This window comes from Notamacropus eugenii, chromosome 2 (assembly GCF_028372415.1).
Source record: "Notamacropus eugenii isolate mMacEug1 chromosome 2, mMacEug1.pri_v2, whole genome shotgun sequence".
Classification (NCBI taxonomy): Eukaryota; Metazoa; Chordata; class Mammalia; order Diprotodontia; family Macropodidae; genus Notamacropus; species Notamacropus eugenii.
In genome coordinates, this window is record NC_092873.1 from 276,900,873 (window position 1) to 276,924,510 (window position 23,638).

The following is a 23,638-nucleotide window of genomic DNA, read 5'->3' on the forward strand; positions in this document are numbered from 1 at the left end:
GTTTACAAAGTGAAAACTCTTTTCTGTATTTTACCATCAAAATCAAAGGCAATATTTTCATTCAGCAGTCATTTATTGAGCAGCAATTATTATAGCCAACATTTTATATAATAGGTGCTGAGGATACAAAAGTGAATGAGATATAGTGTTTGCTAATAATAAGGAGCTTTAATTCCAGTTGGAAAAATAAGATATATGTACTTACTTTGATATTTCAGCGGACCTGTGATTTCACTGATGTGGCTAGTCCCTTTATACAAGTACAAATACTCAGTAAGCATCTACTGTATGTTAGGCACTGTGCTAAATAAAACTAGGGATACAAAGAAAGGCAAAAGATAGTCTCTGCTATCAAGGAGTTCCCAGTCTGATGGGAGAGACAATATGAAAACAAGTATGTGCAAATACACACATAGGAATGTGCACATATATGTGTAACATGCACATACATATATATGTATGTATATACACATATATGTATGTATATACACACACATAAATATGCAGGATAAACTGGAGATAATCCCAAAGGGAAGGCACTAACATTAAAGGAGCATCACAAAAAACTTTCTGTAGAAGGTAGGATTTTAACTGGCACTTGAATTTATCCAGGTAAGCCAACAAACAGAGATGAGAAGGGAGAGTATTCCAGGCATGGGGGATAGCCAGTGAAAATGTCTGGAGTGGGGAGATGGAGGATCTTGTGCAAGGAACAGCAAACAGAGCAATGTCACTGGATCACAGCTTGTGTGTGTGTGTGTGTGTGTGTGTGTGTGTGTGTGTGTGTGTGTGTGTGTGTGTGTGTGTGTGTGTGGTGGGGAATAAAGTGTAAGAGGACTGAAAAGTTAGGTGAGGGGAGGTTAGGAAGAGCTTTGAATGTCAATCAGATTACTTTATGTTTGGTCCACTGGAGTTTGATGAGTGTGTGTGTGAGACATTGTTAGGAAGATCATTTCGACTTTGTCAGCTGAGTGGAAGATGATCCATAGTGGGGCGACATTTGGCAGGGAGACCAACCAGCAGGCTATTCCAACAGTCCAGGGGTGAGGTGATTTGGGCTTGTACCAGGGTGGTCAGTATCAAAGGAGAGAAGTGGCATTTATAAGAGATGTCAAGAAAGTAAAACCAACAAGATCTGTCAACAGCTTGGATTTGGAGAGGGAGAGAGAGTGAACAAGTTGAGGGTGACACTGAGGCTGCAAACCTGGGTGACTGAGATGATAGTGCTGTGCCCTCCATTGTAATAGAGAAGTTTCGAGGGAGGAAAGGGTTTGGGAGAAAAGATAAGGAATTTGGTTTTGGACGTATTGAGTTTAAGATGTCTAATAGGAATTTGGACATGTGAGTCTGGGGATTAGGAGAGAGATGAGGGCTTGCAATCCATTAGTGCCTTCTTATTTTGTGTGATTCTTGGCTTGTTTTTCTGAAAATGATGTACAGAAGCACTTCTACTTTGTATATAATATGATTTAAAATAAGTGTGATGTAGTCAAGACAAATACCATAAGTGTTCCAAGAAGGTGAGGGTATGAGCTCACCTATTTGGCTGAAAGGCTATGGAGATAGCATTGAAGTATAGATAGGATTTTAACAAGTAGAAATGGGAAAGGGGAAAGGGTAACATTCTATATTTAAGCAAAGGCACAAGAGAGTTATAAAAAATAAAGGTGTTGGATTAAATGACCCCTGACCCTAAAATACTGTGCTCCTGTGGGAAAGTGAGGGTCTCTTTGGGAATAGTGACAATCCTTGTTCAGGTAGAGCATATAGATAAAAGATCATATGAATGTAGAATCTCATGTGTAGAGAAGACTAGGAAAGTAAGTCAGAGATGCCAAGTCTTTGGCAAGATCTTTGATGAAAGATAAGTTGTGTGACCATTGCTCTCAGCGACTTTATTGTCTGTTTGAGAAGACATAAACAAGAAAATTTAATAATAAATGCTTTAATTTCAGAAATTAATTTGCATGGAATGTCAAAAGGTAGAACATGATTAATCACTCAAATGATCTGTTCAAACAATTGAAGTTCAGAGGAAGGAGAAATGATTTTTATCATCTATATTCTTGGTACTTTGGTGGTTAGGATTTATTTATCTGTAACTGTCCAGATCTAGATTTGATTTCTGGGGAGGGAGGCTATTTATATCACCTACTTTCTTTTTTAAAATTTTTAGCTAATTTATTTATTTTTAGTTTTCAGTATTCATTTCCATAAGTTTTAAATTTTCTCCCACTCCCTCCACAAGACGGCCTGCAATCCGATATAGGCTCTACATACACATTTCCTTTAAACATATTTTCACACTAGTCATATTGTATAGATGAATTATATCGAATGGAAGAAACCATGAGAAAAAAAAACAAAACAAAAAAGAAAATAGTCTGCTTCGTTCTGCATTCAGACTCCTCCATAGTTGTTTCTCTGGATGTAGATGGCATTTTCCATCATGAGTCCTTTGGAATTGTTTTAGGTCCTTGCATTGCTGAGGTGGTTTAAGTGCATCAAAATCCTTCATCGCAGACTGTGGCTGTTACTCTGTACAATTTTCTCCTGGTTCTGCTCATTTCACTTAGCATCAGTTCATATAAATTTTTCCAGGTTTTTCTGAAGTCCACCTGTTCATCATTTCTTATAGTGCAACAGTATTCCATTACATTCATGTGCTAGAATTTGTTCAGATGTTCCTCAATTGATGGACATCTCAATATAAAATATTGTACATGCAGGTCCTTTCCCCATTATGTCAGCTACTTTCTAAAAAGTATCTGAAAGTCTTTCTTCCCATTACTTCAAACAATAGCACTTTCTCTCTGTCATATTCACATACATACATTTATATTTGCTTATATTTATCATGTTCTCATTTATGATTGTGTACAATATGTATTTTCTCTAGCTCACGTCATTGTGCTTTTTTGGGGGTAGGGACCATGTCTTATTTATATTTGCGGTTTTCCCCATTTGTGTTTTCCATTTCCTTGCATAGGGCCTTTTTTCACATAGTAGGTATTTAATAAGCAGTTGTTGAATTGACTAGTAATAAGGAATATATGATAATAATGATAATAGTGAGCATTTATAAAGTACATTTGAGTATGCAAAGCACTTTACATCAATTATCTCATTAGATCCGCACAACAATCCTATGAGGTAGGTGCTGTTATCTCCATCTTCCACATGAGTAAACTAGAACTGAGAGAGGTTAAGTGACGTCCCTAGAGTCACACAGCCAGTTTCTGAGGCAGGATCCAGACTAGCTAAATAAAATCTAGCAATTTTGTGTAACTGTGTGATTCTTCAGCTTGTGTAAGTGAAGAAATGTGAGAAAAGTAAAGGACAGAGAGAAATTGAAAGGTTATAAGAGCCTTAAGAGGAAGGGGCGGGTTTCTTCCTTGGACAGTGTCTTCTAGCTTCTAGGAAAAGATCAAGAACGTTAGGAAAGAAGCAATAGGTTTTAGTAACATAGTTGTATTAGTAACATAGTAACATAGCTGTTGATAACTCCTGGACATCTTATTCATTTAAGTCCCGAGAGTAAACATGGTAGATACTTAGTAAATGTGAACACCTTGAGGGCAGGAGCTGTATTTTGCCTCTTTGTATTTCCAGCGCTTAGCATAGTGTCACATAGTAGGTGCTTAATAAATAAATGTTTATTGATTGTTGAATTTACTGAACTGAAAGTAAAGTTTCTCTTCTGATATAGAAGTTGTTTCCTGAAAATTTTATTCTAAATATACCAAGAGTAATTTCCAGACACCATAGCCTTTATTAATGAGATGTATATTCTAAAACCTAATTAAGATACATTTTTTATTGCTAAGGAGATAATTTTATAGCATTTTTTGAAAGGCATGAAATTGTACTGCTGCTAAAGGAAATATGTAGACAGTAAGTTCTGGGTGGGTAGTGCTTGGCCAAATCACAGCACCTGAATCATGGGAGATCTGAGAGGCCATTTAATCCAACTCATACCTGACCAAGAATCCATTGACACCCTTCCGAATTCTTTGTAGTTTATTAAGCCTATTAAGTGATTTCTCTGTGCATGGCACTGTGACAGGTGCTGAGGAGGCTATAAAGGCAAGAGTGAAGACAGGTCTGCTTCCCTCAAGGAACTCATGTTCTTTTGGGGAATCAGCATATGAGCAGGCAAATAAAGACAAAGGAATTTGAAGAAGAAAAGAGTATATTTAACTGAAGGTTTAATAAAAGGCCCCTCAGAGAATGATGGAGCCTTGGTGAGAGTCAGGGATGCTAAGGAGCCAGAGGTAAGGAGGATACATTCCAGGCATCGGGAACATCAGTGAAGGCAAGAAATGAAATGTGAAGGTAGCCACAAGTTTGGCAGTTTGGCTGGAGCATAGAGTATATGAAGGTAATTAATGTGAAATAATATGGAAAGGTATGTAGGAGAGCCTTCGATGCCAAGTTGAAAAGTTTGTATTTTATCTTGGTGGTAGTAGGGAGCTACTGAATAATCTTCCAAAAAGGGAGTGACATGCATGGTTATATTTGTACTTAAGGATCCATTTAAATGTCTTCTGAATAAGACAGTGAAACACTTTTAAGAATCATAGGATTTATAGTTTGAAGATTATTTTGATAACTTTATGGAGGAAGGATTAGAAAAAGAAACAACTGGAAAGAGGAAAATCAGTTGGGAAGTGATTGTGATAGTCTGCAGGAGAGGTTATGAGAGCCTTCAGTGTTTGTTGCTCATACAAGTGGAGAGAAAGGTAGTGGATGCAAGAGATGTTAGGAATTTAGAATTAACAAGACTTGGCAATTTGTTGCACTTTGAGGGTGTGAGAAAGAGAGAGGTTGAGGACAACTCTTGAGATTACAAACCTGTTTGGCTAGAAGAATGCCCTCAAATAAAATAAGGAGTCTCGGAGTGGTGAGTTCAGAGGTGAAAAAAATAAGTTCCATGAAATTTTAGAGTTCAGAGGGCTGTGTAACCCAACTCATATCTGAAAAAGAACTCTCATGCCATACTCAATAAATGATCATCCAGCCTCTAGTTAAAGATCTCTAATAAGGAGAAACTCACTATCTCCTAGGTAATTCACCTCACTTTTATTGAACTCAGATTGTTGGGAAGCCTATTCTGACACTAAGGCAAATTTACCTCGTTGCATCTTCCATCTAACCCACTGAGCAGAATATGTCTCTCTCCACTCCAGGCCATTCACCATTCAGCTGTTAAAATGATCTTTCTAAAGTTCAGGTCTCTCCCTCCCACTCCTCTACCCAGTAAACCCAATGACTCCCTATCACCTCCAGGATCAAATACAAAACAATCTGGTTTTCAAAATCTTTCATAACCCATCCTTCTCCTACCTTTTCCATCTCGTTTTTACACCTTACTCCCTCCATATAGGCTATGATCCAGGGATACTGACCTCCTTGCTGTTCCTCCAACAAGACTTGTTATCTCCTAGTTCTGCGCATTTTCACGCATTGTCTCCCAAGCTTAGAATTCTTTCCCCCTCATCTCCATCTCCTGGTCTCCTTAGCCTCCTTCATGTCCCAGTTAAAGTGCCATCTTCTATAAGAAATTTTTACCAATTCCCTTATGTGCCTTCTCTCTGCAATCATCTCTAATTTATCCTCTAATTATCTTGTTTGTGTATAGTTGTTTTCATATATCTCTCCCATTAGAGCTCCTTGAGAGTAGGAACTGTTTTTTGCCTTTCCCTGTATCCTCAGTGCTTTGACCCATGTAGGTTTCATTTTAAAAGATTTTACGGAAAAACTCACATGTAACTGCAGTTGCTAAGGTTGGATGATTTGATAGGTAATCTTCAAACCATCATAAGACCACACTTCTAAGGAGGTGGAGCGTGGAGCTCACCACTTCCTGACCACTTTTTCTTCTAATTCTTCCCTCTGGGACCAAACATAGCAAGGATAATCCCATTTCTACATGATAGCTCCTTGGATACTTGAAAATAATGATGCTGTTCCACCCATTGTTCACCCCTCTGCATTCACCCCTGATCTCCCACTGATCCTTATGTGGTATGATCTCCAGACCCTGCACCATCCTGCATGCCCTCCTGAACATTTTGTCAACCTCAAGTACTAGGGAAGAAGATGGGATAGGATCCAGAGGCAAATGAGATTACTGGGGCTTGCAAATGCACTTTCTGTGCTTTCTGCTTTTGTGTCCATGAAGGAAATGGGTTGCTAGGGTGAAAGAAAAGATGTTGTTCATCTCTCTCCTCATCTCTTGGCATTCAAGAACTGGTAAGGTGCCAGAAAATGCTACTGCAGGACAAGAGTGGCCCCCTGTATCTTCTAGCCCAGGTTTACTCCACGGAATGACACTGAATACTAGAAAAACAGAACATTTGCATTATTGCAGTAGACTTCTCTTGTTTGATTTAGTGCTTCTGATTAACCTTCTCTGACTCTCCCTTCCCCATGTCCTCTCCCCACTTCATTTAAATGTCTTCTCAATAAGATAAGACCTCCTTCAAGAGTCATAGGATTTAGAGCTGAGAAAGAGTGGAAAGCCCTGGCTTTAGAGTCAGAGAGCCTGGGTCCAAATGCCATCTCTCAGTATGTGTAGAAGTCATGTTATTTCCCAACCTCTGGCCTCAGCTTCCTTCTCTGTACAGTGTGGCATAGCCTCTGCAGTCTCTTTCAGCTCTGGAATCCTAATAAAGGATGGCTTAGAGGTCATCTTGCCTCATTCTATAGATGAAGAAGCTGAAGGCAGGGAAATAACTTGTTTAAAGTCATTAAGTAAATGGCCGAGCCAACGTGCAAACCCTGGTCAGGTTTCTGACTTTTTCTATTTAATTATTTATTATTTAAATATATATATTTTTTAAAACGTTTGTTTATTTTTAGTTTTCAACATTCATTTCCACAAAATTTTGAATTCCAAATTTTTTCCAAATCTCTCACCTCTCTCCACCCCAAAACGCTGTGCATACCCATTCCCCAAATTTGCCATCCCTTCTATCACACCCCTCCCTTCCCTTATCTCCATCTTCTCTCTTTTCTTGTAAGGCAAGATAGATTTCTATACCCCCATTACCTGTATTTCTTATTTTCCAGGTGTATGTAAAAATAATTCTCAACATTTGTTCCGAACACTTTGAGTTACAACTTCTCTCCCTTCCTTCCCCCCACCCCCATCCCCACTGAGAAGGCAAGCAATTGAATACAGGCCATGTATGTGTAGTTTTGCAAAAGACTTCCGTAATAGTCATGTTGTGTAAGATTAACTATATTTCCTTCCTTCCTATCCTGCCTCCCATTTATTCTGTTCTCTCTTTTGACCCTGTCTTTCCCCAAAAGTGTTTACTTCTAATTACTCCCTCCTCTCATTTGCCCTCCCTTCTATCATCCCTGCCACCCCACTTATCCCCTTCTCCCCTACTTTCTTGTAGTGTAAGATAGATTTTCATACCAGATTACTGTGCATGTTATTCCCTCCTTAAGCCAAATGTGATGAGAGTAAGCTTCACTTTTTTTACCTCACCTCCCCCCTTTTCTCCTCCATTGAAAAAAGCTTGTTCTTACCTCTTTTATAAGAGATAATTTGCCTCATTTCACTTCTCCTTTTCTCCTCCCAATATACTCCTCTCTCATTCCTTAATTTTATTTTTTTAAGTATTATCCCTTCCTATTCAATTCACCCTGTGCTGTGTGCGTGTGTGTGTGTGTGTTTGTATAATCCCTCCAACTACCCAAATACTGAGAAAAGTTTCAAGAATTACAAATATCTTTCCATGTAGGAATGTAAACAGTTCAACTTTTGTAAGTCCTTTATGATTTCTCTTTCGTGTTTATCTTTTTGTGCTTCTCTTGATTCTTGTGTTTGAAAGTCAAATTTTCTTTTCAATTCTGGTCTTTTCATCAAGAATGCTTGAAAATCTTCTATTTTTTTCCCCTGAAGTGTTATACTCAGTTTTGCAGAGTAGGTGATTCTTGGTTTTAGTCCTAGTTCCTTTGACTTCTGGAATATCATATTTCAAGCTCTTCGATCCCTTAATGTAGAAGCTGCCAAATCCTGTGTTATCCTGATTGTATTTCCACAATACTGGAATTGTTTCTTTCTAGGTGCTTGCAATATTTTCTCCTTGACTTAGGAACTCTGGAATTTGGCTACAATATTCCTGGAGTTTCTCTTTTTGGATCTCTTTCAGGAGGTGATCAGTGGATTCTTTCAATATTTATTTTGCCCCCTGGTTCTAGAATATCAGGACAGTTTTCCTTGATAATTTCATGAAAGATGATGTCTAGGCTCTTTTTTTATCATGGCTTTCAGGTAGTCTCATAATTTTTAGATTGTCCTAGATCTATTTTCCAGGTTGGTTGTTTTTCCAATGAGGTATTTCACATTATCTTCTATTTTTTCACTTCTTTTGGTTTTGTTTTGTAATTTCTTGATTTCTCATAAAGTCGTTAGATTCTATGTGCTCCATTCTAATTTTTAAAGAACTGTTTTCTTCAGTGAGCTTTTGAACCTCTTTTTGCATTTAACTAATTCTGCTTTTTAAAACATTCTTCTCCTCATTAGCTTTTTGGACCTCTTTTGCCAGTTGAGTTAGCCTATTTTTAAAGGTGTTATTTGCTTGAGCATTTTTTTGGGTCTCCTTTAGCAGGGTGCTGATCTGCTGTTCATTCTTTGACTGCATGTCTCTCATTTCTCTTCCCAATTTTTCCTCCACCTCTTCTACTTGACTTTCAAAATCCTTTTTGAGCTCTTCCATGGTCTGAAACCATTGCATATTATTTTGGAGGTTTTGGATGCAGAAGCCTTGACTTTTAGGTCTTCCTCTGATGGTAAGCATTGTTCTTCCTCATCTTAAAGGATGGAAGAAAATACCTGTTTGCCAAGAAAGTAGCCTTTTTTGTCTTATTTTTTCCCCCCTTTTTTGGGCATTTTCCCAGCCAGTTATGGAGGACCTGTAAGTTCTCAGTTCCTCCAAGGTGGCACAATCAAGGCAGAGGAGTTTACTCCTCTCCTTCCCTGTGCTGTGGTCTGGGAGCTACCACAAGCTTTTCTGCCCAGGATCTTTGAAGCTGTCTTTGGAATTTGTGGGTTGAGTAATCTGGGAATTGCTGCTGGAGATTACACCCCTTAGGTCAACTAGCACTGTGCGCTCCAAGGGCTGCACTCCACTCTGAGCCCTGTGTGATTCCTGTCCACCTTCCAGACTGTCTTGGGCTAGAAATGTCTTTCATTCTGTTGTTTTGTGGCTTCTGCTGCACTAGAATTTGTTTAGGGTAATTTTTTACAGATATTTTATGGGCTAACGGGGGAGACCTAGAGTAGGTACATCTTTCTACTCTTCCATCTTGGCTTTGCCCCCTATATTTTAATACTTTAATACTCAAAATAATTAAAATATAAAAATAATTTAAAATTAAAATTATTTAATTTTCTATTTTCTATTTAAACCATGTTGCTTCCTCAAGAAATAAGCTTCATCTTAACATGGATGACATAATTGAGTCAACTTCAGAAACACAGAAACCTTAGACTTCGGGATTTACCTATCAGCATCTGTTCTGTTAGAGAAAGCTCTCCCACATTCACAAAACATGAACAGGAATAAATATTCATTTTTATGTGTTGTGCATTTTCTACCTTGAATTCTCTAAATGTACGATTAATATCTGTTTTATTTATATTTATAGGGATGCTTCCTTTGGAAACTGTACATACAATCTCACAATCCTGGACTGTTTGCAGGGAATCAGGAAGGTAATAATCCTCACTGGAATTAAATGGTCAACATAGAGTTATTTAAAATATAAAAATACAAAAAACATTAAGTTTCAGGATGTGGAAAGAATGAAAATGACAAACTTGGTTAAATTCCTTTAGTAGACTGATTGAGCAAGCAGAAGGAAGTTCTCTGCTTTCACAGTATTAGCATTTATACCAATCTAGAAGAGGAATCTTGAAACATTTCCTTTCTCCTTGACATGGGTGATGCTATCCATGGACATCCAAAAGAAGTAGGAGAGAGAGTTGTCTGCCCAACTGTTTTAAGATCTGGCTTGAACTCAGGATTTATTGCTTTTCTCCTCTGTATTGCCTAGTATATGGAAATCATAGAACTGTAGGTTGTTAGAGATGGAAAGAATCTTTTGAGATGATTTTGTAAAAATCCCTTTATATTATAGATGAGGAAACTGAGGTCAGAGGGTTTTATTCTATCTTTAGCTTTCCTTTTCATTCAGTTGGTTCTTGGTGTTTGAAAATCAGTAAGGCACAAATTGACAAGAATAACAGTAAAAGAATGTCTGTGATGGGGTACCATGGAAAGAATAGTGGATTGGGAGTCAGAGACCTTGGGAGTAAGGCTTGAGGTCTGGTACTGCCACTATATATACTAGGTCTCTTAGCTTAGAGCCCTAGCTTTCTCATCTGTAAAATGAAGAAGTTGGGTTATATGATTGATAAGGTTCCTTTCAGCTTTCCACCCTTGATCTTCTAGTAAATGTAAATTATTTGTTGATCCTGCACATCTCTCTTTCTCCCTCTTAATTAGAATGTGTTTATCTCCATTTAATTTTCTCAGTTTCTGAGTACTGCTATCACAATCAAACTTGCCAGTTGGTTACAAACTTTATTTCTTATCTAGTTGCACTATTGTTATGTAAATTATTCTTTTTAGAAAGATTTATTAATTTGATTACATGTTAATGTGAATAAAGTGACTGATGGCCTTAGAATTGAATTTGGAATTGTAAGGAGGCCAAAGGTAGTAGGTAGCTAGTTAGATATTCCTTATCTTCAGTTTTTCATAATAAAAGATTCTAAAGGGAGGCAAATTCACATATAAGTATGAAAAATTGCCCCAGGCTTTCTTTTAGTGGTGCAATGATGCCGCATCTCATTTTGGTTCTGTCTCCTGTTATGGAGAGTGATTATTCTCAACTGTTAACATCATAGGATTTTCCAGTTTAGCGATCCTGTAGTCCCCTCCATACATTTTAAAGATCTATAAATATAGACGAGAAATTTGAGGTAGAGAAATTAAATCACTGGCCCAGTGTCATAAAGCCATTTGATGCCAGAACAAGAAGGAGAGAACTTAGAGTCTAGTGCCTAGAGTATTATGCAGCACTGCTTCTGGGAAAGAACAAATAAAGTCATGGAGAAATTGAAGGTCTGGGTTAGGTTAGGGCAGGGCTTCTTAGCCCAAGGTCTGCGAACCTACTATGGTTTTCTAAAACATATTTTTATAATTATTTCAATAAAATTGGTTTCTTTTGTAGTCCTCTGTCTTATTTTGTGCATTTGACGATTATTCTGAGAAAGGGGCCATAGGCTTTACCAGACTGCCAGAATATTCACTGTTTTACATGAGTTTAAATTCTCCAGGCCCAAGCCAATTACATTTCAAGACACTGAAAGAACTTAAGCATTTATTAAGGATTTACTTGAGCATGGTATAGTGAAAAACGTTTGGAATCAGACCTACTTATCACTTATTGCCTGTATAACTTCAAGCAGATGACTTCACCTCATCTGTAGAAAGAAGGTGGTTGAACTCAGTGGTTCCTTCCACTTCTCTCCCACGCTCCTGTCTATGTAAACATGAGATAACTCTTCTTTTCAAGCTTACATTCTATTGAATATGATTTTCCAACTAGTGTTTGCTTTGGAAGACTGAATATAGGTAAATCACTGGACATATTCACACAGAAAGAGGTTAGGTGACCACTCATTAGGAATGGTTGGATAGAGGTTCAGTAGACTTAAAGGATAGCTATTGTACCTCCACCTTTTCTCTCTACCATCCCACCCTGCCCAGTCATCCTCTTCAAGTTAAATATCTCCAGTTTCCTGAGCCAGTTCTTATATGGCATAATATCTATTCCCCTCACAATCTTGATCTCTTTCCTCTGGAAATATTTTAGGTAGTTAGTGACCTTCCTAAAATGGAGAGTCCAGAATTGAATGCAGTATTCCAGATGTGATTTAACCAGGGAAGAGGAACAGTGCAGAGGACCCTTGAACTTCCTGCAGTCTGGATTGACTTGGCTACCACTGGTTTTGACTTTTTAACCCAAATACAGGATTTTACATTTAGTCCTTTTTAATAATTTCATTTAATTAGATTAAGTCCAGCTTTCTCCTTATCAGGTTACTTTTGGATCTGACTCTCTCCCCATCCATACCCCAGGACATCATGCGCGCCATCCACCCCTTCCTCCAGTCTGTCCTCCCTTCTATTACCCACCCTTCTTTCATCCCCCTTCCCCTCTATTTTCCTGTAGGGCAAAATAGATTTCTATACTCCATTGCCTATATAGCTTAATTTCCATTTGCATGCTAAAACATTTTTTAACATTCATTCTTTGAGTTCCATATTCTCTCCCTCCCTCCCCACCCACCTGCATTGAGAAAACAAGTAATTCAATATAGGTCATACATGTGTAACAATGCAAAGTACTTTCATAATGGTTATGTTGTAAAAGACTAACCACATTTCCCTCTGTCCTATCCTGCCCTTCATTTATTCTGTTCTCTCCCTTGACCTGTCCTCCCACAACAGTGTTTACTTCTGATTATCCCTTTCCCCAATTTGCTGTCCCTTTTATTATCTTTCCTCTCCTATCCCCTTCCTCCTTCCCTCCCTGCAGGGTAAAATAGATTTCCATATCTAATAGAGTGTGTGTTATTCCCTCCCTGAGCCAAATCCCATGAGAGTAAGGATCAATTATTTCCTTTCATCTCCCACCTCTTCCCCTCCATTGTAGAAGCTCTTTCTTCCCTCTTGTATGTGAGATGATTTGCTACATTCTACGTTTCCCTTTCTCTTACTCCTAGTACATCCCATTCAACATTAAATTTTATTTTTTTTAGGTATTCTCCCTTCATATTCAGCTCACCCTGTGCCCTCTGTGTGTGTGTGTGTATATATACACACACACGTGAAATATATGTATATATATATATACACACATACATACATGTACATATGCATACCTACAAATATATAATATGTACATACATACATACTCATACATACCTACATATATATTCCCTCTGTGTATATATGTATATATACACACACATATGAAATATATGTATATATATACACACATATATACATGTACATATACATACCTACAAATATATAATAGACACATATATACATACCCATACATACCTACATATATATATTCCCTCTAAATACTGAAAAAGGTCTCATGAGTTGTAAATAGTATCATTCCATGTAGGAATGTAAACAGTTCAACTTTAATGAGTTCCTTAAGGCTTCTCTTTCCTGTGTACCTTTTCATGTTTCTCTTGATTCTTGTATTTGAAAGCCAAATTTTCTATTCAGCTCTGGTCTTTTCAACAAGAATGGCTGGAAGTCCTCTATTTCATTGAAATTCCATTTTTTTCCCCTGAAGTATTATACTCAGTTTTGCTGGGTAGGTGATTCTTGGTTTTAATCCTATCTCCTTTGACCTCTGGAATATCATATTCCAAGCCCTTTGATCCTTTAGTGTAGAAGCTGCTAAATCCTGTGTTATCCTGATTGTATTTCCACAGTACTTGAATTGTTTCTTTCTGACTGCTTGTAATATTTTCTCCTTAGTCTGGGAACTCTGGAATTTGGCTACAATATTTCTAGGAATTTTCCTTTTGGAATCTCTTTCAGGAAGTGATTGGTGAATTCCTTCCATTTCTATTTTACCCTCTGGGTCTAGAATATTAGGGCAGTTTTCCTTGATAATTTCTTGGAAGAGGATGTCTAGGCTCTTTTTTTGATCATAGTTTTTAGTAGACCAATAATTTTTAAATTATCTCTCCTGGACCTATTTTCCAGGTCAGTTGTTTTTCCAATGAGATATTTCACATTGTCTTCTATTTTTTTCATTCTTTTGGTTATGTTTGATAATTTCTTGGTTTCTCGTAAAGTCATTAGCTTCCATCTGCTCCATTCTAATTTTTGAAGAACTATTTTCTTCAGTGAGCTTTTGGATGTCCTTTTCCATTTGGTCAATTCTGCATTCTTTTCCTCATTGGCTTTTTGGACCTCTTTTGCCATTTGGGTTAATCTATTTTTAAAGGTGTTATTTTCTTCAGCATTTTTTTGGGTTTCCTTTAGCATGTTGTTGACTTGCTTTTCGTGATTTTCTTGCATTCTTTCATTTCTCTTCCCAATTTTTTCTCCACTTCTCTTACTTGATTTTCAAAATCCCTTTTTGAGCTCTTCCATGGTCTGAGACCATTGCATATTTTTTTTGAGGTTTTGGATGTAAAATCCTTCATTTTTTATGTCTTCCTCTGATGGTATGCTTTGTTCTTCCTCATCTGAAAGAATGGAAGAAAATATCTGTTCACCAAGAAAGTAGCCTTCTATAGTCTTATTTTTTTCCCTTTTTTGGGCATTATCCCAGGTAGTTACTTGAGTTTTGAGTCCTTTGTGAAGTGGAGGGTATATTCTAGGGACCTGTAAGTTTTCAGTATCTCCTAGGTGACACAGTCAAGGGAGAGGAGTTACTACTCTCCTGGCCTGCTTTCTGGTCTAGGAGCAACCGCAAACACTCTTTTGTGCCCAGGATCTGCGAGCAGGATTCCCTCTCCGGAGCCTTTACCAGCTCTACCATGCCAGTGCTCTTCCTCACCCCAGGGCTGCCACTCAGGACTGAGACCTAGATTGGCAGCTAGATTCTCCCAGTGTCTTTTGACCAAGGGCTCCAAAAGTGGACTACTGTTGCCACAGTGGCTGCTGCTGTCCTGGGGCAGGGGCTGGGGCCATACCGGGTTCCCTTCTCACTCAGATGAAAGAGCTTTCTTACTGCCCTTTGAAGTGGTCTTTGGCGTTTGTGGGTTGAGAAATCTGGGAACTGCAGCTGCTGCCCGTGATTCTGCACCCTGAAGCCTGCTCCAGTCCTCTCCTTCCTGCATGGCCATGACTGGGCTGCTCTCTGCTCTGAGCCTGGTGCGATAGACCTTTCCTGTTGGCCTTCCAGTCTGTCTTAGGCTGGAAATATCCTTCACCTTGTCACTTTGTGGCTTCTGCTGCTCTAGAATTTGTTTAGTCATTTTATAGGTATTTTATGGGTTGTGGGGGATGAGCTAGAGTAGGTCCATCTTCCTACTCTGCCATCTTGGCTCCACCAACTTAGTTTATTTTTTTTAAAGGCTTTTGTTGTTATACATTACAAAGAAACATGAAGGGAGGATAAAGTAATAAGGGGAAATGTTCATAAATTAGAAGTTTTGTGGACTTGAAGCTTAATGTGAGTCAGCTGTGTATTATTATAGCCAAAAATATCTGATGTTTTAAATGGCATCAGTAGAGATAATAGTAAGTGTAAAAAGGATTAAGTCCTACTGTAACTGTTTTAGGTTGCCCATATCTGCAAAATAGTGATTAGTTCTGGACATTGCATTCAAAAGTGGACATTGACAAACTTTATTATTCCCAGAAGTTTGCAAGTAGTATGGTGAGGGGACTGGAGAACATGACGTGAGAGTCAATTGAGAGAACACAGGAGGTTTAATGAGAAGAATAGACAAGTTTGAGGTAACATCAGAGCTGCCTTCAGGTAGTTGAATGACTGTCATGTAGGGTTAGATTTAGTCTCCTTTGGCGATTAGGTTTATTTTTCTTGGCTGTAGTGAGAAGTAGAAACAATGGATGGATACTGCAGAGAGGCAGATATAGGATTGATGTAAGGACAAACAAATAATTTTATCTGCCTCAGGATTAATGGGTTGCCTCGGGATGTAGTAGATTCTTCTTCTTTGTAGGTTCTTAAATACACTCTGGTTAACCATTTACTGACCCTGATCTTGAAGGAAATCCTGTTCAACTGCCAGGTTGGAGTAGATGACTTCTAAGAATACTGCCCAACAGATAAGATTTCCTGCAGGTCTCTCATCAGTAGTCACTTCTATCCAAAAGTTTAATAACCTTTCATTGGGCTGATGTCTTGTAATAATCTATAACTCTGAAACACTGGTATACCATGTATCATTTGGAATTTTGAGTTTGGTTATCTTTTAAAAATTTCTCTATTTTAAAATGTCTGTTAAATGAATATTTCCTTTTCTTCACTTATCCTTTCCTAACCTACTGCCAACCTACCACTCCAATCATACTAATTCTCCAATCCAGATTATTCAGTTTTAGATACCTTTGAGGCAGAAGTTGTCTGCCCTTACTATCTCTTTCCAAAGTCTCACTTTTATTCAAATTAATTTTGTTCTACTTACAAAAACATTCCAACCCAATTTGCCCACCTCCTGCCCCATCCCATTTTGCCTTGAGAAATACCTATTCCTATTCTTAAAAAAACTTTTTTTGCATCTGCATATTTTTCTCTCATCCTCCTTCCTCTTCATTTATTTGAGTCATCTTGATTTTCTCCTGAAGACACTGTCTTTGAACCCCTATTTATTGGATTACTCCTTGTGGTTAGGAGTACCTGAGTTTAAGTGTCATTTCTAATACACACGACTCCATGAGCCTGGGAAAGTTACTTGCTCTTTTAGCAGGCAGCTAAAACTGGAAGCTGATGAGCAGATGCTAAATTGCCTTAGAGAGGAAGGTCTTTTTTCAATGAAATTACAAGTCTGACCCAAATATGTATGAAATATAAAATTTATACCTCATTGAAGTGCTAGGGTTTGATTATGCCAGCATAATACATGCATATACACATTTATTTATTACCCAAGAGGCATAAATTCTCTGTGTGTGTTTGATGTACATTGGGCAACTCTGGGCAAATCACTTTAACCTCTCATTGCTCTAGATTATAAGTTGCTAAGGAAGGATATGCCAGCCAGTTTTGGTAAAGGTATTTTCCTCACCTGAACATTTCCCGTACTGGAAATTATAGGCCAGTCAGTAAGGACTTATTAAGCTCTTAGTATGTGTCAAGTACTACGGAAAGCACAGGGAATGCAAAGACAGGAAAAAACCAAAGCAACAACAACAAAAAACCCCCACGCCCTAGGGACCCTGGAGGCATCGAGGTGACACCTTGTTGTGGCTGGAATGCTCAGCTGGGGTCAGGAAGACCTGAGTTCTAATTTGCCCCCAGACACTCTCTGGGTGACCCTGGAAAAGTCACTTAATAACCATTATCTCCTAGTTTACTAATACAGAAAATAGTCATAATAATATAATCTTCCTCTTGGTTTTGTGATAATAAATGGAAAAGTGTTTTGTAAACCTTAATGTCCCTTAATAAATGTTAATAAATAAATGTTAGGCATTGTTATTATTATTCTAATGGAGACAATATATAAGTAATTAGGTATATACAGGATATATACAGAGTAGATCAGAGGAAATCAGAAAGGGGAGACATTGGCCATGGGGTTAAAGGTGAGGAGCAGGAATGGCTTTCTGACAAAGGTGGGCTTTGAGCTGAGTCTTGATAGAAATGATAGTAAGTTAGAAGAAGAGGACAGAACATTCCAGGTCTCAGAAGAGCATTCAGTTCAGAGGCTCTGAGACAGGAGATGAAGTGTGGTGTTTACGAACTGCAAGAAGGCTAGTGTAGCTGGTTTGTAGAGAGTGGAGGGGAGAGTAAAGTGTGAGAAGATGGGAGATATGGGAAGGGACCAAGTTTAAAGAACTCTTAAGTGCCAAACAGGATTTTATATTTGATTCTGTAGAAGACAGGAGTCACTGGATCCCCAGTCTGTGCCTCTAAAACACACACACACACACACACACACACACACACACACACACACACACACAATATACCATTACTCAAAGTGAGTTTAATAAATGCTGAAAAGAATAGTTAATCTTGGTTTTAATTTCTTTTCCTGTTTACTCTCTTGTCTCCTTGAGTCTCCTGTTCCTCATATTGTGTTCTGAATTAGCTGTCCAGAAATCTTGAGTTTAAATCCCACCTCTAAAACTTACTACACCTGTGGCCTTGCATGAGTTGCTTAGCTTCCCTAGGCCTCAATTTCCTCATCTGTCAAATGAAAAGAGTGGACTCTATGGCCTTGGAGATCCTTTTTAGCTTTAGATCTAGGCTTTTAGGTTCCCATGTCACTTTCCTCTTTTCTGTCCTCAGGAAAGTGACTTAAAAAAGCTCTGCTCTTATTATGTGTTTACATTTGGAAAATACCTTAAACATACAGTAAATAATAACAAATAATTCCCCTCATCTGTAAGGTCAGAGTTCAGGCACACATTTAAATAAACCCAGATGTTTTTGTTTTGATCAGTATTTTTACTGATAGGAGGGTCTCCTTGTTTAGGAAGTCCCTCCACTGATGAAGATCTTATACTCTAGGCCAGTTGTCTGGGGCACTGCTTAGAGGTTTGGGAATTTTCCCACAGTCACAGAGCTTTTACACACACCCTGGGTAAGAGAAAGGACTTCAATTTGTCTTCCCTACTCCAGGGATGGCCCTGTCTCTACATGCTAAGCCTCATTTTAGATCCTAAGATAGCTACTTGGTAAAACATGTACATACATACACTCACATGTACACACTTTCATGAACCCAACTAAAGGCCTTTGGATAGATTTATAAGAGTACTTCAATTTAATATTTTCTTGAGTGTAACCTTAAAAAATTGAGGAAGTCCAACACCCCAGGTACAGACAGGACATGCCTTGTACTGAAAGCTTATTTCATAATGAGTTCACCCTGGAATGTTGCTGTTGGTTGATATAGTAACAGTAACCTGATCCAGGCATTTGTTACATTTGTTTACCTTTCAAAGGAAAGTTATAGCTTCATTCATAGGGTCTCCTTAGAGACTGTGTATTTTCATAGTTAACATAAATGTCAAATTGAGAGGTTAGATGAAATGAGATTAGGTTGTTCAGGAGCTCTTCAGCAGTAGAAGCCCATACTGGTGACTGCAACATCAAGCACCATTTCCTTCTCTGTTTACAGTGGTGAGAAGGCTCCATAAAAAATACATATTTACTTAAGTATATAAATGCAAATGTGGACAAACATGTATATGTGTATCTGTGTATCACACGATGGCCAAATTATGTAGTGTAATTCTCTGGGTTTGATTCCTTTAAAATTTCATGTTGAGATGTACTGGAAATACAGCTGAGATTATGTTCAGAGCACCTGTGATTTGAGCCTGAATTGGCTCTGCCACTTACTAATAAATAACCTGTGAGACCTGGGATAAGTTATTTAACCTCCTTGCGTCTCAGTTTCATCATCTGTAAAATTAGGGATTTGGACTAATTGGACCTTTTCTAACTCTTCCAACTCTAAATCTCTGATCATAAGTTGCTAACACGTTTTTATGTTTAATTGAAAAGAAGAGAAACGGAAAAGTTGATTTGTGTCAATGGTATTTTCCCTTCAGTAGTTTCTTTGGTATGGTGCATACAGGTGAACTTGGTTGTTTTATTTGAACTGAGAGAATTAAAATAACTTCCCTCGTTTGGTTTGCTTTTTAGGGTGATTGGTAACTGAGTGTTGTTACAGGGTAAATGAGAAGTTTAACTTGGTCATTTTCCATCCTCCTTCCTCATTTTTTTAATAGCTTTAGGATGTGGTTTTATTTCTGTTTCTCTCTTTTTTCAAGTGCCTGCTATGTGTTTTTCCTTTGAAATTCACATTGCTTTTTTTAAACATAGAAAATACTTTGTATCCTCCCATGAAATGAATTTTCAGTGAATTTATTTGCCAAAAGTTATTCAGGGTATGAAGTTACCATAGTTAGTCTTTTAATGTTTTCCAGATGTATTAAAGTAGTTTTTCTTTCTCAATAAAATTCTTTTAGTTTTTGACGCTATCAAAAACTCACTGCTAAGAGGATAATCAATAAGAAATAACTTCTCTCAAAATATAGTTGTAGAAAGTTGTGAGGCACCATTTATGAGAAATTCATTCCCTGCCTATCATCATGCTAAAAATATTCTTCCCAGTATCATTTTTTTTTTTTTTTGCAGAATCTAAACACCAGGATAGATAATGTACAAATTAATGATGTATACCCCTTACGTGAATATGGTATTATATGTTGAAATTTGGAAGACTAGTTATTTATGAGCATAAACTACCTATGAACACAAACTTTGAATGATTTTGTTGGGATGATTCAGTGTTTCTCAGAATAGTTGGTTCTTTGAAATAATACAATAAATCTCATCTCAAATGCCAGTCTTGGGAAGTTAATTTCTAGATCTAAATTAAATATCAAAGATCTTTTTAATCATTTTCTTACTAAATTAGGATCATTTAAGTGACACTGGAACTTGGGGTGAAGGAAAATAATTCTGGATGTTAATTATTAGTCTTTATACTGGAGAAAAAATAATTTGATTTCTTTCTTTCAGGGATTGCAGCATGGGTTTTTTGACTTTGAATCCTTTGATGTGGAAGAATATGAACATTATGAGGTTTGTAAATTTTGTAACCTTTCACATATAAAAAATTTAGCTTCTTTATTAAAATAAGTACATTTTTTTAGTGTAATGAAGAGAAAGTTCAGCAGATGCAGATAGGTCCTTTTTGTCACTCTTTTATACTATACCTTGGTATTACTCCTTGATACTATAGGCTGGTGTGATTTAAGAAAAGGTGGGGAGGGAGCACTCTCACTTTCATTTACGCTGTTGAAAATTGTATAATATGCTGACTTTTAGACCCAGTGCTGAGTTTGTTTTGAAAATTACTCATTTTGCTTCTTAAATACGAGTTATTCTGATTAGTCTAGAAGGATTGTCAGATGCCAGTGGGGAGCATAGTTGAGGTTATATATCATGGTAGAATGAAATTGTAAAGTCTATATTGATAAAACGGGTGAAATTATTTGGGTTAATTAAAAGTCAGTAATTTCTCTTTTATCTCCCTTTCCCTTCCTCTTTCTTCTGTTTTCTCTCCTATTGATATAGTGGGTTTTTTTAAAATCTGAAGTTTAGTTCAGACTCATCGAATCATGTAATGTAAAGGAACGTTAGAAGTCCTCTAGTTTAACCTTTCAGTAGAATATAAGCTCTCTGAGGACAGGGATTGTTTTAATTTTTTGTCTTTATGTCCCCTCAGTCTAGCATGCTGCCTTGCACACAGAATGTGCTTAATTAATGTTTCTTAAATAAAATCTCCTGCTGTCCTTGCCACCCCCAATCCCCAACACCTTCCCCACCCTTTATAGATAAGGCTTGGATTGGTTAAATGACTTGCTCAAAGTCATGTAGCCATTTAGTGGCAGTGGGAGATTACAGGCTAGGCTTCCTCAGTTTGGTGTTCTTAATACTACATACTACACACTCAACTTGGGAAGTTATTCCCCTGACACTTTGACAAAGTGGTAGAAGCTTGGTATGTATATTTTGATGTAAATACACACACACCCCTATACATATATTCATGCAAACACACATAAATATATACATATACACATATTAGGCAAAGGCTTTCTAAAGTACAATCATATTATAGGAAGTAGTAGAAATTTTAGAAGATCATAGTGGCGGAGACACCAGAAGTCTTCTTTTCCTGAGCTCATTTGATTTTTGTTTTCTTGCTAGATGGATGTGTAACTTGTAATATTTGAGTGTGTTTAAAGTGTTCTTAGAATAAGTTAACTAATGGCACCGTATAAAATTTAACAACAACAACAAAAAACAACCTGCCACTATTCTAAAAGTGTACTCTGAAATCAAGGCTTTGGTTCTTGATCATTCTATAGTTGAGGTTTATCCTTTCCTGAAGTAAAAGGCAGTCCATAGATATGATTTCATATTACAAAAGAATCCCATCGCTTTATAGGAAAATTTATGATGTAGTTTTGAATAGTAAGTTACTATATTGTATTTTAAACTATCATGGTCACAGAATTCAATTTATAGTTAAAACTAATGTTTTCCAATTATCTTGTACTTCTAAATCTATGATCCCATGATCCTGTGAAGTTTTTAGATCACACTTGGTATAGAAGGCAAGTTCCATCTGTAGTTCTAAAGTAGTAAGAAGTAAGAGATATACTGGCCACCTTTGAGTGGAGAAAGTGTATGTATGATTGTGAGAGTACAGTTTACAGAATGAGTGTCTGAAAAGTTGAGTGTAAAACTTTGGTTTAAATTCAACAGGTAGGGAATTTAAAAAAAAAACCAGATCTGTAATAAATGCTTTTATAAAATGAAGAATTATATTTTAAAGTTAAAAAGTTCCCTAATTTGTCATTCTTGTGAATCAGAGCTTTGATTATTGAGTTTTCTTAAAGAAAGGCATGTCAGTAGTCATGTGACATTATTTAGTATTGATTATATTATTTCATTGGAGCACATTAATTTATTTTTTTGGCCTTTTTCTTATTGAGTCATTTGACAGAAGTATTTCTTTAGGGTACCATTTAATTCCAGTCCGGTCTAGATTTCTTAGAAAGATACAGCTAATTAGATAAGTCAGTCAGTGATCTTAACTCTTATGGTTAACTGTTTACATGTAGCCTAATTTAGTCAGAATGAAGACATAAAGTCTTGTTAGAACTGAAAGAGATTCTACAGATCCCATAACCATAGACTTAGAGAGGTAAAGGACCTTGAATGTCCTCTGGTTAAATCTGGCTTATTTTATAGAAGAACCCGAGATAAAGGAGCTGAAGTGACCTTACCAGCAACAAAGCCTGGATTTGAACCCATTTCCCTCTGGCTCCAAACCCTAGGGTTTCAATACTACATGAGATGGCATATAGTCCAGCCTGCTCCAGACTAACTCACTTTGTGCCATTTAATTGATGATTGATAATTAATTGGTTTATTGACCAGAGGATGACAAAGTAGATTCAAGCCTGAGTCTACCAACTTTCAGTCTATTTCTCTCAATGTTATATACACTTAGTCTTTTTGGGAATTTGTTCTTAGGTCATGATCATAACATAATATATTTCTGATATTTGTAGATAAGGAAATTGAGGCCCTCAAAATTTATAACTAAAATTACACAACCTACTAGAAGCAGAATCAGAATTAGTACCCAGATTTACCAACTCCAAATCTATTGAATTTTGGAAAATAACCAAAATAGACTTGAATTGAATAATTTTAGCTATAGCTGTAGTTTCTGATGTTATTTTTTTCAGAAGAAAATTTGGTCCCTGAATTAATTTTCTTTGTTTACTGTATCAATTCCTTCAAGCTGCTAAAATTAGCCCAATAGAAGTACTATCTATATTTTTACTTAGATCAGTTGTTTTTATCTTAAGGAGTGAAAAAAAATATATTGATAAGCATGTATTCTCTTTGTATATTATGTTAATAATTAAACTGCTGAGTTATATGATCAAAATATATAGATTTAGAGCCATATTTATACTGATATAGATGTAGTAAACACATTTCACAAATGTGCAGAAGTCTTGAACAAAGAAACCAGATATGATCCATTGAAGTTTTGTACTTTTTTAAAAATAGTTTTTAAAAATTTTAGCATTATTGAGCATATCTAGACTGGTATATGGTTATAAATCCGAACTAGTTTTTTTCTCAAACATTTTCCGTGTTTGTGGGTTAGAAATGGAAAATATGGTTGATGTCATTTAATGTATAAAAAACTTTAATGTATAATTAAACTTTTATAGACATGAATTATGATCATGTTACTCCTATGCACTATTGACACCCAGTGTGCTAAAATCTTTACAGATGATACATAACACATCACATGTGTGAACAC

The 23,638-nt window shown here is 36.9% G+C and overlaps 1 protein-coding gene across 11 annotated transcripts in view; it reads left to right on the forward strand.

Moving 5' to 3' along the window:
* The window catches only part of CDC14A (cell division cycle 14A), a 238,305-nt gene that overhangs the window by 126,764 nt on the left and 87,903 nt on the right, over nt 1-23,638 (forward strand). For 10 of the 11 annotated variants that reach the window (XM_072644128.1, XM_072644132.1, XM_072644137.1 and 7 more), the window contains 2 exons: nt 9,667-9,733; nt 20,299-20,361. In XM_072644128.1, coding sequence (XP_072500229.1) covers nt 9,667-9,733; nt 20,299-20,361 — 130 coding nt within the window. Of the gene's footprint in view, nt 1-9,666; nt 9,734-18,706; nt 18,889-20,298; nt 20,362-23,638 lie in introns of those variants that run through there. The other variant, XM_072644138.1, reaches the window with a different exon arrangement.